This window comes from Colias philodice, chromosome 8, assembly GCF_061535455.1.
Source record: "Colias philodice isolate Cphi_HAF_F1 chromosome 8, ilColPhil1 Martin Lab GWU primary, whole genome shotgun sequence".
Classification (NCBI taxonomy): domain Eukaryota; kingdom Metazoa; phylum Arthropoda; class Insecta; order Lepidoptera; family Pieridae; genus Colias; species Colias philodice.
The window spans coordinates 5,913,037-5,931,694 of NC_143093.1; the positions used below are offsets into that span (position 1 = coordinate 5,913,037).

Below are 18,658 nucleotides of genomic sequence, written 5' to 3' on the forward strand. Positions count from 1 at the left end.
ATTTTCAAGTTAATTACATGGCATGCTATATTGGACTACTAATAAATTTTAATATTTTTGTAGATATTCGTTCAATTATTATGGGATTGTGATTTGTGTAGTTTACAAATAACTTTTTTTAATGTTATCTAATGATGAAAGGTATTTGATAAAAAAAAAATTACATGTAATAACATTTTATTCTCCATAAATAATCATAAGATATATATAGAATGAGCAATATAATACACTATTTACAATTTCGTTTAGCTAATATCATCTAGCTGTTGTTGACATTGCATTTTTCCTTATAATAGACTGAACATCGATATGCCAATGTTTTGATAATTCGTCGAGTGAATTTAATAGTGATTTCATCTTATCGTTGTTATTTTTGAGATCACTTATATGAATAAGACTTAAATGTAATGAAACTTTGTTAAGATACTGCAGTCTTTTTAGTAAAGAGTCTCTGAGTTCTTTTATTTGCGTTTGTCGCCAATATTTAAGGTTCCGGCCGATAATTGTAACTATATGCTCCTTGATCTCCTTCAAACACGCTCGTTTCGCAGTGATGGCCTGAAATTAATTATATGTATATTCATAAAAAAATAACATAGGTAACTACTGAACTCTTTTTAAAAATTCAGTTAATTTATAATAATAATGGACACAAAAACTACAAATACATTATGAACCATTAAAATTTACGGATTAAAAATTAAAAATATTGGTAACTAGATAGTACATGTAAATGTGAAGGTTCAAATTAAACATTGGACTCAACCTACGCAAATATGTAATCCATGATAAAGATAATAAATGATTATATGCTAATCAATTTGCTTCAAGCCTTATCAAATACGACATACTCTTATATCTTTAAAGATATTCTCAATAGATTAGGCCTGATACCTATTTATTGGGTCATTATCGTATAAACTTGAGATAAGTGTGAAACGTAAGCTTCATAAGGAAGTTCGCTTTTTTATGTATGAAAAGCAAGCATTTTCTTATATCAGAATCTGTCAAAAATATATAATGCACATCTTTTAACAATAGTAAGGATGCGTTTCCACCAATAATGTGCGAGGAATATGTTTGTAAATAACCAATAGTATCGCTTCAAAGTGCAAACTAAATGAAGCGATATGATTGGTTTTTACGAACACAATCCTCGCTACACATCCTCGCACATTTTTTGGTGGAAAAGCACCCTTATGCTTCAAATTCCATTTAATGATCAGACTAGTAAACATTGTTTGTGGAAAGCTTGAAATTTATTTTATGAATGAACATGTTGTTCCGTTTAGAGACCTTAACATTAATAACTCAGGCCCCGGAATCACAAACACAATAGAAAATCTATTGTGTCGTGGACCGATCGGGCCGTTCGTTCGGGGCTCAATGGGTTAAATGTTTATATTCGTAAAAAAAATGTTAAGGACTCTCGCACGTGACACGACTCATGATAAAAGATAAGCCGATAATATATTTGCATATTTCAATGAACATTAGTGAAATGGGAAATTTAAATTTTTTTTTTTTTCTATTTAAACACAATGCAGGTCGTTTTTCATTTCCTTTACAACTTTATAAAAATAAAGTTTATTTTGATCTATCCGCCATTTAGATAAATTATTCAAATTCTCATTTTTATCAATACATTTTATATAAAAAATTACAAATTTTTAAAGTACACTGGTACAACGAATATAGAAATATTATATTAGTGGACATAAGAATATTGCTTTTTAATAAAATGATACTATCTACTCGAGGCAAGCATGATTTCTTTAAATATAATTTACCATATTGTTGGTTCTTCTTAATATTTTTTTCTTAAATCAAAGATGCTGTATATCCGCTATGTACTTCTTTTTACTTTGGAGATCTGTCGAGGATTGATTGAAATAGTATCGAATTTAAATGTACCATAAGGATCACATGGATTTTAATTTTAATACACTATACAGGTAAAATACACTGTACAAAGTATATACTACTAGCTTAAGAAGAAAAAGTCTGTAACATTGTTTAAAAACCTATGCCCTACGCTTTCTTTTAAAACCTATGCGCAAAATTACTGTCTCAAGCTTTCCTTTCTAATTGACTGGCCAGTTGACTTGGTTGGTAGTGGCCCTGCTTTCCAAGCCAGAGGTCGTGGGTTCGATCCCCACCCGGGGCAAATATTTGTGTGATGAACATAGATGTTTGCTCAGTGTCTGGGTGTTATTTATCTATAAAAGTATTTATTTAAAATTATATATGTATGTTTATCAGCCATCTGGTTTCCATAACACAAGCGAAAGCTTAGTATGGGCACAGAATACATAATAGTAGCTAAACGCTACAGAACGGACACTCTCCGCCTCCCGCCAAAATTAAACTTACCTCACCCCCGCGCGATCAGACATAAAATGGGCCATATTTTTCTGCAAGGACGATACGCAACGAAGATTGACAACATTAATCAAATTGACTTAAAGTAATTTTATTATTTTGGATTTTTGATTATCGTTTTTCGTAGAAAATGGATAGATATTGTGCTGTTTACGGATATATTTCATCAGAAAAACGCGAATTTTTTTTTTACGCTAGTCACAAATGTGCCAACCATAAAGCGTTAACACACACATTTGCAGTCTCTACAGTGTGACTGTCAAAACGATCATTTTGTATGGAGTGTCCGGGGTGTGGTATGGGATCAGATCGTGCCATGTGTAAAAATTGTCCCGAAATATTTAAAATATTTATTTAAATTTAAATTATTATAGTGATTCAGTTCACATTAAAATGGGTAATCGATACGTTAAACACCAGAATACGAAATAAATTATTGAGTGTAGATTGTCTATTAATCATTTCCGTTATATAAAGTTATATTATTACATATATAGATAAATGTCGTTATCTCCATTTAACATCGACTAACATGTTTTTTAACGAATTCAATTAAATTATCATATAGTTAGACGTAACTTTATACGTGTCGAATACTATAAAATGTCGCTTTCCTTTGAATCGTGGCGCATTCGTACGAATCGTGCCTAGGGGCTCGGATGTTGTTTAAACGACGTTCGACCCAACTACCCTCACTTTGCTAATAGTCGTTGACTTGCGATTTGTTATCAACTACCTACATCAATTAGGTAGCTGTGTAGAATCGCAGTACATTCTTATTACCTACATTCAAATAATGTGTGTTATTTCTAATAATAATATATTTTCCCAAATAATATATTATAAATATCAATATCTTTTTCGTACAAAATACGGAATAATCCAACGTACAGCGAAAGGGAATTTCTAAACCCCACAATCTTATCTACAAAAAATAATCTCACAGGTTTTAGTGCAATGATACAACCAAACTATATTATGACAACGAATTTCGCCACCTAAATACCACCCTAATCACAAAAAATCTCACTTGTTTAGCGTCATTTTTAAAACTCTCTTTTTAAAGATATTAATGTAATACACGTGCGGGAATACACAAAGTACTATTTATTACTGTAACTTGTAAGTAACAATTTCACAAGTTTACCCAAAGAAAAAAATGTGTGCGTGTACTAGTGTACACACGTAAGAAGTGAAACTTCTTTATGACCTTATTTTTCAGAAAATACTTTACTATATATGCAACTTTACAGAAATACGTCAATCACGCGTGTAAGGGATAAAAACAAGATGGCGCGTAACGAAAAAATGTTACACTAAATTTTTTTCCAACCCCGATAAAGAAGTTTCACTTCTAAAAATAAACAAACATCTTACCGCAGTCCCCCGGCACATGGCGAGTCTCACTGTAAAGTGTGCGGGTGCGCCCAGCGAGCGCAGCGCGAGCGCGACCAGCCCGCTCGCCGACACGCGCCGCTCCAACGGGTACGCGCGGCTGTCTAGCTCCGCGTTACTGCGAACACAACTATATTGAACCCGTTGCATGAAGATTGTTGCATGAATTAAAGACTTTAACAGATTTTAAACGCGATTTTAATCGCTCATTTCTAAATGAATACTCGCGTAAAATTAAACAATCTAAATCAAAATTATGGAAATCCGTATAGCACGTATTAATTACACTTATTTAAGCAGCTTTTTAAATTGGTATTATAATACATATATTTATTGTTAATACGGAATGTGGCAGCTTTACTGCGACTTTGTCTGCGTTGTGTTATGAATAAAAGCAGCCCTTCCGCACAGTCGGGGCTAAAGCTATATTCAGAATAAACTAATCGTAAAAAATGTGTGCGTGTACTAGTGTACACACGCAGGAAGTGAAACTTCTTTATGTTCTTATTTTTCAAAAAATAATTTACTATATGCAACTTTACAGAAATACGTCGAATCACACGTGGTAGGGATAAGAAAAAGATGGCGCGTAACGAAAAAATGTTACACTAAATTTTTTTCCAGCCCCGATAAAGAAGTTTCACTTCAATAATTTTCAAACTATTCTACCAAAATTTTAATTCAAAACAAAGCCCAAATAAATTTTATTGTTTGTTTAATCTATATTCTACATATTTTTTTTTATAATCAATATAAATCCACCAATCACCAAATCAATATAAACTTACCCATTAGGCGGGAATACGAGTATAGTAGGATACGCTGTAGGCGTATAGTGCCACGGCAGATCATGTCTAAGCGCATCTATCCGCGCCGCTTGCGTCTTCACTCCGCACGCGTTTAGCAACCGCGTGGCTTCTGCCAGCGCACGGGTTGCGTGCGCACCGCAACACCCGCCGCACACCGCTACTAGTGTTAGCTGAAATTGAGTACTTTTTAGTCAATTTGTAGAGGAAGTTTTATAAATTAAACAAAATAACTAATGCAGTTAGAATTTGATCCTTGATAAAGTATTAAATTTTAAAGTGGGTCAAAATCGAGTATCATGGAGTCGGGTTCATACAAACATACAAGCTTATATGTGAAGCTAATATACGCGTGTCAAATACACACGCACGAACAATATACCTTCAATGTGTAATAGTTCCAAACATGCTTAAAAGAAAACTTTTCTTTTAATGTACCTATAGAGAAGTTAAATAGATGTCGAAGAATTATTAAAATAACCTATAAGGTAGTTTAAAAATAATAGAAATATGTCGGTAGACCTTTCAGCGTATATAAGACTTATAATATATATTTATCTTTATCGTATTTATATATTTATCTTCTTTCAATTCATCCGAATTTCCAGCAGGGGTTTTATCTTAACTGGGTAACTGTAAAATTCGACGACATAATATAGTGTGTGTTAGAAACATTACAATAAGTAATAATATATTGGCAATAGATATATCATGCACATTAGCCATTTGCTACGTTTGAACATACCGTTATATAATTAGGATACTATTTTTGAATTATCACCATGATTAATCTGGTGAAATCTCATATCATAAGAATAATATCATGACTTTGTGTTTATTATTATCATTACTATCATTCGAAACGTCATCGTCTAGACAGGATATTAATAGCTAATTCCTTTTAATCAAAAACCATTAACAATGATTACAGCATAATTTGAGAAATATTTGTCATGAACCATTAACAAAAATTACATATTTGATTAGCGTGGAAATAAATCCAACTATCCTCTCTAAAACAGAAATTTAGAATCAGGCTGCAGGCTGCAGGTTGATTGAAAATAATATTATGTACCTATCTACCACCAAATATTTGAAATTTAAATAGAAAAGCTAAGAAATAAAGTTTAATATGACATGACTATACGAAAGCTTTTCTTGCATGCTAACATGATAACATTGGTTATGCAAAAACTGTAATAGATTATTGTATCTAATTTTGATCTTTTAAATAGTTAATATGCTGGTTCGTAATTTCCATTTTTTATCTGAATAAAGATAGATAGATAACCATCGTAAATCTATTTTGTTTACGATAGTTATCTGTCGGTGTTTACCTATGAATCATGAAAAGATAATATCATAATATTAGATTTTCTGATTTATAATAATTATCTTGTACATGAACTCGGTCACAAATAGTTGCCTTAGTAACGAGGTATGAAAGAGTTAAAATTGTACCCCGATCAGGCTAGGTAGAATAAAGCCCAGTATTCATGGTTAAAATTTGTTTAGTAATAAAGTTGAATAAACCTGTTGAGGAATTGCTGGCGAAATTCCGCGTTGTACATTGGGTAAGTGAAGTGAAGTCCCATGTCCCCAAGTGGGGTAAGGGGCAGATGCATTATACATCTGTTTCACTGATCGATTTTCTTTAGGGACAAGTGGGAGTTTTCTTTAAGGACAGCCTTCTGTGTCCTACCAGACCAAGACATTTTTTTTCTTCGTCTCCACCGGGAATCGAACCGAGGACCCCTCGGTGCTACGCTCACGCGTCAACCACTGTACCGAGGAGGCGGTCAGTGTCTATTCATCGGGTAACGCATGTTGAAATGTTCTTATGTTCAATTGTTATTCAACAAATGTTTTACCAAAAATACTTATAATTAAACCTCATCACAGACATACAAACAATAATTAAAAAAAAACTATATTTTTGGCTTCGATGTCGATTGCAGATCACGAGATCAAGCATTCTTTAAAAAAATATTCAATGTACAGTTTTGACTTTCCTACGATTTTATTATAAGTATAGATTTTATTATATTATTCTTGCACCCTTTGCCTATTTTAATATGTATATTAAGATTTATATAATAGCTTTTACGACGGCTTTCTAATTTATGGTTATTACGTATATCTGAGTGCATTTTCTCTGCTTCAAAAGATGCCGCTACATGCATCACCCTAATAACAATAATTAATATTGTCACACGTGCGAAAAAAAAGGACGGACTGAGATAACAGTTCGCGGTAAACTGATAGCGAATAAGGTTTTAGTAAATTGTAGTTAAGTATGATAAAACTTAACAAAGGTGTTAGGTTTTAAACAATGCGGGCGAAGCCGCGGGATCAAAGTCGTTATGTATAAATCTGGAGGTGAGTTCAGCATGGCGGTGTAGAATGTGTCCAATTACAATATATTTTTTAATAATTTCCATATTACGAACTAACGTAATTTGTACGCTTATTGATCTGTTTATATTAAAAAAAGCTTTATAAATTTTATGATAAATAAATTAAATTAATGATAAATAAGCAAACTTGCCCTCCCAATAAGCAAAATTCTTCCGAAGAATGCGTAATGCGTCGTTGAATTTTAAAACATGCATGTGAAACGAAATGCGACGTTGCCGGACTCTTATTGCCGTCCTTGTCTATAGTCGTGTACACTTTCACATTGCACTTCGGTCATTCGCAACAAAATATAAAACAAATGTGTTCTAAAACATATTATAAGTAGGTATGTTTTCTTTTAATACATGAAACATATTATGTGTTTTCTTTTAATACATCAATGTTGCTTGATTTTAATTTATTTTATTCAGTTTGAATTTCAAATTATACTATTAAAAATATGTACCTTAAAGTTTTAGATTTATTAATTTTAAGATCTTCTTGAATTTTTCAAATATTGTTTGATTTTCTATACTCTGATTCAAATATGAGATAGATTAGAGAAAATTCTATGTTATTCTTCATACATACATAATTCATAAATTTTATTAATCATTGAGCTCAATTTTTTTCAGTACATATTATTAATACTGACTATTATAAAATGACTTAGACTGTTATGTGCCCATCCCATCCTGAATTCTCTAAAATAGGCTTGTAGAAATTTATCATGTTTGTATTAGCTATCAGTTAAACCACACTTCGTATTTTCACTTTTTAGCAAATTCAAGGAATCGATATCACGATTTTTACTACTAATACCAACTACATACATAACAATCCTTCTAAAGGTACGCGCCTTCAAAATCAAAAATATATTGAGATATCATTAAGGTACACTAAAAACATAGACCAGTGCCGATAATTTTTGAAACAAAAAAAAATATAGGCTTCTACCCTGGTCTACTATACTACCTGATGATTAGGAACAATGCATGATATTAATTAAACACAAAAGCCTACATACCACTTGTGGTGTTCTAACAGTTCTCCTACGAGAACGAGATGAAATGAACAATACATAAAATTTAAAATCATTGCCGCTCATTTCGTCGCCATAGCAACTGAAATAGTAAGCTTTTCTGTAAACTTTTCTAAAATAGTAAAAGAATCTTACCACTTCTGGTGTCTTTACTGTTCTTCTAAACGTTCTCGTCGTCAAATCTACAATATTAACATCATTGCCGCTCATTTCGTCGCCATAGGAACCAAAATAGTGCGTGTGCTTGGCGTCCTCTACGTGCGTGCGTAGAGTGCGTTTCAAATTCTTTTGTGTGAAATTGTATATGAAATCGCGTACGGATTTTGCACTGTAGTCTTCTGATAGGACATACTGAGTCTCGTGCTGTAACAATACATTATGAATTTTTAATCAATAATATCAAGAATATTTAAACTTTTAATAGTGTTAAAGTCACCAGTACTAAAAACAGCAAAGCATATTTTACATTTAGTGGCAATCATTATTCATTGCCATATTTCATAATTTTTACATGTAATAATTTTTATTTTATTTACATGCAGTAAAAGAAAACTTATTACATACACTGTTTTATATCAATTTATTTACATGCAGTAAAAGAAAACTTATTACATACACTGTTTTATATCAACTATACTTATCCTTACCTTACTATCCAGAATAATAACGGCAGTCATATCCTTCTTGCTCTTAATATCAATTCCGAGGGCTTCAGCGAAATGATAGTTGCGTATACTGTCCACAGCTATCATATTCATAGTATAATTAGTTGTACATCCCAGTCCATGTATATGAGATACATTCCCATTAACCCTCGAAGGAATAACTGGTGGATACAACTTAGTTGCGAATCGTAAAATACCACATTCGTGTTCCACATTTTCTTGTATTAAGTTCTCTGAGGATAGTGGATCGTCTTCCTGAGGCAGGATTGACATTTGAATTCTGAAAAGGGATAGGATTTTCTTAATTTTTACAAAAAAAATATACTTAAAATAAAATTGTATAGGTAATTTTTAAATCGATGGTTTCTTAACGAAGTTTTACAAAGATGTAAACAATGTATATTTAATTAGTTTTATAATATTTATTTATTAATTATGGAAACAGTTTTAAAATATTTTTAGGTTAGCCTTACTTACTCCTCCTGTTCAGGTTCTGTATCTACATCTTGAAATATCTGCTCCTCAAATGAAAGGCATTTCTCATAATTTTCGTAATAACTCTTTTCTGCTGGTAATGATCGTAAACTACATTCTTGTAATAAATCCGAGTTTGTCCATACATTAAAATTTTCTTTAGAAGATTCTATAATTTTAGACACAGCCAATCCTTCTTTCAACATAAAATTAAATGCACTTTGTTTTTGATTCTTCTGTGTAAAATTACTCCATGGATATTTATTATTATTAGAAACAACATCCTTTTTATGCTTCAAATTATTTTTTTTGAGAGGCTTTTTGAATTTGTACTCTTTGCAAAATTTAAGGAATTTCTTCTGTTGGTAAAGCAACCTTTGGATCTGTTGTAGCTTTATAAGTTCTGTGGTCCATTGGTTGGTCTGGTTGTTTTGGCAGTTATAATATTCCATTGCAACTTCGCGCATCTAAAATGTAATGAAACTCATGAATATCAATTTATTATGAGAAACCTCATTTTATCACTGGAATTTTTTTTTTAATTCCAAACTACAAGGGCATCAGCTTGTTATAAAATATAATAATTCCATTTAAAGCATTTTTTTAAGCGCCTTGAGCGCGGGGACCGAATCCAGAAATTCCGTAACGAAAAAACCTCACGCTCCCCACTCCAACGGAGGTGTGGCTTGAAGGCATAGCATGCAATAGCTTTACCGCGGCAGTCCCCGAGTGCCACACATCTTTTTCAATTATCTTATTGTAAAGTAATTGTAATGTTGGGTAATAAAACTGACTGACTAAAATTCAATTTTATATCGTAAAATAATAACATAATAATATACTCACTAATGCATAGGATGGTAATTGTTCATACAATGGATTCATTGGCGTAAACAATAACAGCATGGGGTTACCATCAGCATATCTTTCAAAATTGTATGATTTTTTCCACATAGGAATGATTCTAGCGACCGGCTGGGCAAAGTTCTCAAGAATCCATTGAACTAGAGCTGTTTCGTTCCATGACCTTTGGCCAATTTCTGGTACATAATCCTAAGGAAATAATAATGTGGTAAGTATTATTTTTTATTCAAAATACATTACCTATCAACAAGTTATCATTTTTATAGAAAATATTTCAGGGGTCATTTTATAGATTAAACAAAATTAATAAAAATGATACTTTTTGAAGAGTTGGATGTTGCAGTGCAAAAAAAACACTACTAAAACAATAGTATAAGTATAAACAAAAGTAATAATAAGGAATTAATAATATAACATATATCTCTGTAAGTATATTTACCCACCTTTGTATCCTTCCAAAGCATAAACCTAGCATTTGGTACACTTTCAATCCCTAAATCTGTGGCAAGATCAGCTGAAGTGACAACAGCGAAACACACTTCGCCTATAGTGTCAAATTCGCGCGTCTTTAATGCTGTGTTATACCATACATTGTAATATTTTGAGGTATCTGTTAGTGGTGTGTACCCTATGGCTACGGCCTGAAAATAAAATAAAAATATATTCATTGACATTAAATCATCAAGCACAATTACATAAATGTTCCACTGACTACCAAACTAGTTGAAAACTGTGTTTAGGTTGTCTGATTTCATGGTTACTCCCTTTAAATTATACAATAAATAATATTAATTAATTTAAATTATTTTTGATATCATCAAATAAACACAGCATAGGCACTTGATTTTCAAGAAGGTGTTTTATTTTTTCAAATCCTTTAATACAATTTGAGTTATGTGACAGCTCTTTAGATATCGGTCAATTAGGGAAAGCTGGCATGTTCACAGTACTCACACTTATGCAATTTCACTTACAGTATGTTCAAAAATAAATGCGACTCTAGTTTCATTTTAGACTTGAATTGTAAAATGGGTGCGTTGTAGATATGTATATGCAAATATAATTACTTATGAAAGCTCTCATAATTTACCTGTAAAATTATAATTTAAAAGTAAATCAATTGATGAAGTTAATTATTTATTCTAATAATAATCAATTGGATAAAAGTATTAATAATAATTCAATTATCAAATAATAATTAAATTCCTGACTTTGGTCGAGTAAAGATATCTAAGAAATATTATATTTGTAGTAAGTACGTAATACCTACCAATACGCGCTAACAAATATGTGTTACATGTTTATTGTATAATTTTCACACTATTGGTTTTAAACTCAAACTCAAACATTTATACAATTAGACTTCTTCTAGAAGCACTTTTGAATCGTCATAACAGTTTAACAGTTTTAACATTTACCACCAATTCAGAAAGCAGTATATAGAGAAGAAGAAGAGTCTATTTAATCATAATCGTAATCTTCTATTTCACTGTAACTTTCATCGCTCGAAGAACTCGATGTTTCGTTGTCGGAATTTCTTAATGTTATTATAAATGAGTCAGTGTAAATTATCTACTTTTGGTTCTAATTGAATATATTTTTCCTCATGTTCTCGCGTCTTTCTCCAAACGTCACTAAACATATCCAGACTAATAGCATTTGCTTCCTTTCTAAATAATTCTTACACAGTTTTCAAGTTAAAGTTCACATTTTGTGATGCTACTTTCCCTTTAATTATGCCCCATAGTAACTCTATTGGGTTGAGTTCTGGATGGTATGGTGGAAGGCGCAATACACTATGTCCATGATCTTTGAGGATTGCATCAAGTAGGTAAAAATTGTGTATAGTTTGGCTTATTTTTTTTTAATAATGTGATAACTCTGATTATTAATTAGTTATTTGATTTTTGAAAAAAAAAATTCAGATTTTAGTCAAAATGTATATTTTTCTAACAAGATCCTTATCATCCAAATTTCCACCTTGGTGAGAAAAATTGACATTTCTAATGAAAATGAACAAAAAATTAAATGAATTTATTAAATACTGTAAAATAGTCTATAATATTCTTCCATTTACTGTATCACAAAATTCTTCATAGATTTTTAGATATTCGTACTACACCAATTACATCACCCTGTATTTATAAACAATTGCAAAATATGACACATACATAGGCCGGGAGATACTGACACAAAATTTCGGGTCATTTGTAACAGAATGGCGGTTCTACAGAGGTCTTATTACGCAATGACTAAAAGAAAAATGATGGTCAGAACTCAGAACGCTGGTACCGGCGGACTAGTCGCGTGGGCGTTAGTCGAACTCGTCGGATAAATAGCGAAAGTCAAACGATTTACAAATCGTTTGACTTTTCCGCGGTATGGCGACCATTTGGAATCGTCCGAAAAGTATGGCATGGCGATTTTAGTAAATGGCTGCACGACGATGGTTACCTGTGCAAAAGTGAGCCCGGTACAAATGGTTGAATTGTTTTTTTTAAATCAACGCATTCACGTCGGTATGGCGGACTGTAAGTCACATCGTAACTGTATGGCATGACACTACCGCCTACATATTTTTTTAAGAGCTATCGGTAAATTCTAAAATTTTTGTGTTACAAATCGTTGGACTTTCGCTATTTATCCGACGAGTGTGACTAACGCCCACGCGACTCGTCAACCGGTACCAGCGTTCTGACCATCATTTTTCTTTTTGTCATTGCGTACTAAGACCCCTCTAGACCGCCATCCTGTTACAAATGGCCCGAAATTTTGTGTCAGTATCTCCCGGCCTAACATGTGCAATGTGTAAATGTGTTGACGTTCCAGCTCTTCTTAATATACCTATAATAATATGAGAGTCAACACAACATATCAAATAGATAATTTTTGATAATGTTGTGGTAGGATTTGCAATTTCTTATTCGCAAACACCAATACATAAGTATTTCATAACATTCATTCAATGTCATATGTAATAAATCAACAATCAGCATAATATATAGAAATAAATAAATAATTTAATTTAAATTTAAACTAGCTGACATGGCAAAAATTGATCACTTATCACTTTCAAACAGCAAAATAAAAGATCTTGTCTCGTGCTCAAACTTCCTGATATACAGTGGTGGACGTTTAATTAGAAACACGTAACAGGATGAAGTAGTCATCAATTTTTTTTACTTTTGTGTATTAACGTATTAGAGATTAAGCATTATTTCATATGTAATGGATCCATCTTTGCCAAAAGAATCATTTGCCTATCCTCGCGTGCAGTGGTTTTTCATGGTCGAGCTTTTCTAGGCACTTGATCGGAAGTACCATGCTCTTTTAAATAAACTGTAGCATTGAATATCTTTTTATCGAACACTCTAAATGATTTGCAATTTTCCTGTAACTCCAGTTTTTGTCAAAATGTAAACTTAAAATTATTTTTCTTGTTGATGGGTCACAAATCTTACTTTTACCCATTTAAACTGCAAAGCAAATTAATTTTCAATAAATTTTAGATGGAATGTTTAAAAAACGGTGCAAATATTTGTAAAAGAAAAAAATATTGTCAGCATTTCAACAGGTTTTGACTTTGGAACACTCGAACCATACCGTTTCTAATTTGTTGTCCAGACTGAAAATACTCGACAATCAGACTTCACTTAAAGTTGTTGAATTTTATTAATTTAAGCTAACGTTTGATTAAAATAAAGCAATTTCTTATAAAACTAGATAAACAGGTGTTCTATTACATATGAAATCATACTTAATCTCTAATACGTTAATACATAAATGTTGAATGAATTTGATAACTCCTTCATCGTATTACGTGTTTCTAATTAAACGTCCACCACTGTATTTGCATAAATATCAGTTTATACAGCTGTGACACAATTTTATATATTAGATAATAATATTATCATATTCATATATGGACTATTTCAAAAGCAGAAGCACTGATTCAAATCATGTTACTGTAGATTATTAATAAAAATAATTATACTCACATCACACATAGAGAGCAAGTTGACTAGATCCTCTGTTGTGGAAACCCTTTCTAGTGGTTTCATTATAAGCTCTAAGAAGTTAATCATGCTCTCCGCATTTCGTGGCCCTGGAAAAATATTAGATAGAATATGAAACATATCACTATAGTAGAGCCATTTTAATAGGCAACATTTGACAGTTCAACAAAATTCAACAACGTAACCTAGTAACGACAACATAGAATAACATGATATTTCTTTCTGTTAGATCTGCACATTTGCTTATCTTTTTTCAATAACGATTACATATTTATAATAATAATGACCGATACAAGTAATTTTAATATTTCTTTTTACTGATGAACCATTCTAAACATAATAAACAATTTCTGAATTGAAGAACTGACGTCGCTACAATTTTGTGTCAATAAACCTTTTTTCTTTTTAAATACCAGAGATGTTACTCTAAAAATCGAGATCTGACATCTAGAATCGAATGCATTGATTACTTGTGAACAAAAATCATCAAAAATTAATAAATTCGATTTACAAATGTTTCAAATCCGTATCGATTAATTCACTTTAATCGATGTTTTTAAGCAGGTTACCTCTCTTCGAAGATAAAATTGATAGACGTCAAATGTTGCCTATTAAATTGGCTCAACTATAGAATGATTAATTTTAAAAAGAAAAGAGACAACAAGTACTAAAATATGTACAATTTATGCAAATTAATGTTTAAATTTCCTCATAAAATCTTATAACAGCTGTTTTGTCCTAACAACTGTACAAAAGTAGAACAAGTTCATTGTGTGTTTCTTTAGAAAAACTTGAAATGCAGATTCATTAAGAGGTGACGATACAAAGTATAAAATATAAACTGTATAGGTGTTTCAAGCATCAAACTTAATTTATTTGGAGGAAACTAAATTTTTCTACAGTACACAACAACTCAGCAGCTTATAGTATCATTATTAATTACACGCTTTATATTAGCTTCACCTGTATGTTTGTAAGTTTGTAACCGACTTCTTTGGGCGCGATTTTGACCCACTTTTAACGGCCAGATTTCGTTCAAACTTTGTAGATTTATTTAGGACCGATGACAATACACTAATTTGATAAAATAAATAATAGTTAAAAAAGAATAAAAAACACGCGTTTTATAGAAAACCGAACTAAAAGCGTGTTTTTTAGTTTTTTTAAACTATTATTATTTTATTTTTATTGTGTGCATAAATTCATTTTCATTTAATTACCTTTGTATAATATTCCCCTTGAGGATACAGTAAACACCATCAGTATGGGCCATGATGGTATTTTACTGTGCTGTAATCTACATTCGCTGCCTGGATTCCAACAGTTTATTGCACTAAAGTGTACCTAAAATTGAAGTAATATTTTCTTATTAATGAAGCCAAGTATTTATTATTATAAATTCTCATCAATTTAAACTAATCAATACTATTAACTAAATGTAATACATAACCGTGTTGAAAAATTTAACACAATATAGATAAGACTTGATTTTTTATACTTTAATTTTATGGAATGCCATAAATTTTCTAGAATATTTTTGTAACACCAAGTAACTTCTTGAATAGCAAAACTTGTCAGGTATTCATAGTTTTACAATGAATTACTGGTAAAATAATTGAGCAAATTTATAAGATTAATACTTCTTAACATCATTTCAATAGCAAAAACAAGAAAGATATAAAATGTTTGCTTACCCTGCTACTCAAAACACTAGCAACCATTTCAAATTCTCCTCTCACATACTGCGACTCTGCATCCCAAGGTGCATAGAACATAACAAATGATACATCCTCTTTGTTGATCTCCGCTAATGCACTGCTTAATTGACCTTTATACCAATCTGTCACTAAATTTGTATTAAAAAATCTCACGGCTTGAGGAACTTTTGATATTTTTGTAGGCCTGAAATAAGTTTTATTTTTATTCCAATAAAAGCAGGGAACTTTTAGTAAATCTTCAAATCAGTAGTAACAGAACTGTATAATATTTTCTAAAACTGTTCGTGATATAAATTTTTAAAGAATATAATCTGAATGCTATAAAAAACTAAAATATCAAACTCTATTCATGATAATTAATAAGCAATTAAAATTATTACTAATGACTACTGCTCGGAATTCTTATCCGAAAAACTGATAAAAAGTTCAACATTGCACAGTATTCATTATTTATTTTATTAATTTGAAACTTACGTATTGTGCAGTGCCCCATATGTAGTGAGAGCTAATGCAATACAAAACACCGCCTCCTTTACAAGCATATTAAGAGTTAATTCTTTGTTATTGTTTTGTTTCGCCAATTGGGATTTGTCAGAGGATTCTGGATCATCGCTAGAAACACTGGGCACACTGGGTTCTCTATTTAATGACGTGACCCGAACAATATCGCCTGTATCTACCGTTGGAAACATTACACGTCATTCATATAGATAATTATTTAAATGCGACCATACAGAGAATTACATGGCAAAACCAATATTTTTTTTATAAATTATAATACTGCTCCGTTCTTCTTTAGACATAATATTCAAGGTCTAGTCCTTTATCATTCTCGAGATATGATAAAAATACAACACTTGTTTGCAATTTTGCATGTCTTCATTGACATATGACAAACGTCATATATTTTGGCAAAAAGCGATTGGCGTGTGGCACTGTGACATACAGATTACAGTGTATAAAATGTATGATAGGATGATGAGGTGTAAAATAAAGTAGCCTATTCAAATCATCATACTGTATGCCAAAGTTAATTAGCCGCGTTCAGACCGGCTGAGCGCGGCTCGCGAGCCGCGCTCAGACTTCCTGCTCGCGAGCCGTGGCACCAGAGCTATTTGTGAAAAGTTGCGAGCCGCGCTCGCGAGCCAAGGTGAGCCGGTTTGAGCACTCAGTTTATCTCGGTATAACGATGGAAAACCACGTTTTATTAGCTGCTGCGGCGCTTGTGTTGTCTGGATATATCATAAAAAAAAGAAAAAAGAAACAAATAATTTGGAAAATCCAAAAGTGCACGCCTCATAATTTTTTTTTAATAAATATTTATTAATTATTATTTTTGTTTATTTAATAACAATTAAACCACATCGAATCAGACCCTGAAAAATGAAAGGGTTCTATTCCTGAGCATACTCAAGCGTAAGAGAAAAAAAAAAGACTCGATTAGTAAAGTATTTCGGTCGCTATCGTGTTAACAAGAAAAAGGATCCGCACATACAGACACACGGACGTCCAAGACAGAACTTTTTTAAACTGTTTTTTAATTAGTACATATAAATAACAAAAATGACATCAAAAATATCATGAACGTTAAAAATAGTGTTTTTTCTTAATATGTGTGTGTATGTATTATCTTACAAGTGCAATGTATGATACATAAAGACATTTTAAGTTTGAAAAATCAGATGTTTTGCGCGAAGTGACAGTAGTACCCACCTCAACGCTTCGCTTATGAGGCGTGCAAAAATCTGGATTAAAAATTTGTACCAAAACCGAAATTTTTATTTAAATGATCTGGATCTTTCGAATCCCATAACATTTTGAAGCTTCCGTAAAGTTGTATTAAGCGAATACTGTCTTCTTTATCCATTTTTGATTCTGGCTCGCGAGCGTCGTTAAGTCCGTCCACACCGGGCGAGCAGCTCAGACTGAGCCGCCTTTGAGCATCGCCAAAAACCGACAACGCATGGCTCGGGGCTGAGCGGCGCTCGGCCGAGCCAACGTGCGCCCGAGGAAGCCCGAGCGCCGTCCACACCGGCCGAACTATTGGCTCGCGAGCGGGACTCGCGAGCCGCGCTCGGTCGGTCTGGACGCGGCTAATGATGTGTGAAATAAAAAAGCATAGGAAAAGGTTTCGGGAAACGAGAAGAATTAGTAGCCTATTCATTGAGAATTTGATTTTTCGATGCAGTCGTATCAGCACTTTAGTTGTAATAATAATTGATCTACCCTGATTATTTTGTATTTTTGTTTTAGTCGTGACTTAATACAAATTGTATTAGACATTGTATTAGAATAAAACATTATTTAATAAATTCAGCAGATTAAATTAGGATTAAATACAGGCTAATACCTAAGTGCGTTTATACATGGTATTATAGTCGAGCCAATTTAATAGGCAACATTTGACGTCTATCAATTTTATCTTCGAAGAGAGGTAACCTGCTTACAAATATCGATTAAAGTGAATTAATCGATACGGATTTGAAACATTTGTCAATCGAATTTATTAATTTATGATGATTTTTATTCACAAGTAATCAATGCATTCGATTCTAGATGTCAGATTTCGATTTTTAGAGTAACGTCTCTGGTATTTAAAAAGAAAAAAGGTTTATTGACACAAAATTGTAGCGACGTCAGTTCTTCAATTCAGAAATTGTTTATTATGTTTAGAATGGTTTATCAGTAAAATGAAATCTTAAAATTACTTGTATCGGTCATTATTATTATAAATATGTGATCGTAATTGAAAAAAGTTAAGCAAATGTGCAGTTCTAACAAAACGAAATATCATGTTATTCTATGTTGTCGTTACTAGGTTACGTTGTTGAATTTTGTTGAACTGTCAAATGTTGCCTATTAAAATGGCTCTACTATAATTAAAATAGTTGTATATCTG

General features: G+C 32.0%; 1 protein-coding gene across 1 annotated transcript; it reads right to left on the minus strand.

Annotated features, from left to right (window-relative positions):
- Positions 1-162: 162 nt before the first annotated feature.
- LOC149486562 (thioredoxin domain-containing protein 11) lies at positions 163-16,670 on the minus strand. The gene is made up of 12 exons (XM_089698265.1): positions 16,234-16,670; positions 15,736-15,943; positions 15,262-15,385; positions 14,024-14,130; positions 10,469-10,666; positions 10,008-10,214; positions 9,165-9,628; positions 8,670-8,967; positions 8,158-8,385; positions 4,566-4,756; positions 3,760-3,895; positions 163-558 (listed from the first exon to the last, which is right to left on the minus strand). Exons 1-12 carry the CDS (start codon positions 16,449-16,451, stop codon positions 256-258), a joined length of 2,682 nt encoding a protein of 893 aa, XP_089554391.1. The 5' UTR covers positions 16,452-16,670; the 3' UTR covers positions 163-255.
- Positions 16,671-18,658: the final 1,988 nt, after the last annotated feature.

Excerpts from the sequence above, each read along its gene's own strand:
- LOC149486562 (XM_089698265.1), bottom strand. The coding sequence starts at position 16,451 with ATGTTTCCAACGGTAGATACAGGCGATATTGTTCGGGTCACGTCATTA. Across the intron at positions 10,667-14,023 it reads ACTTGCTCTCTATGTGTGAT|GCCGTAGCCATAGGGTACAC; the intron begins GTGAGTATAATT and ends TTTTATTTTCAG. Across the intron at positions 8,968-9,164 it reads ACAGAACCTGAACAGGAGGA|AATTCAAATGTCAATCCTGC; the intron begins GTAAGTAAGGCT and ends ATCCCTTTTCAG.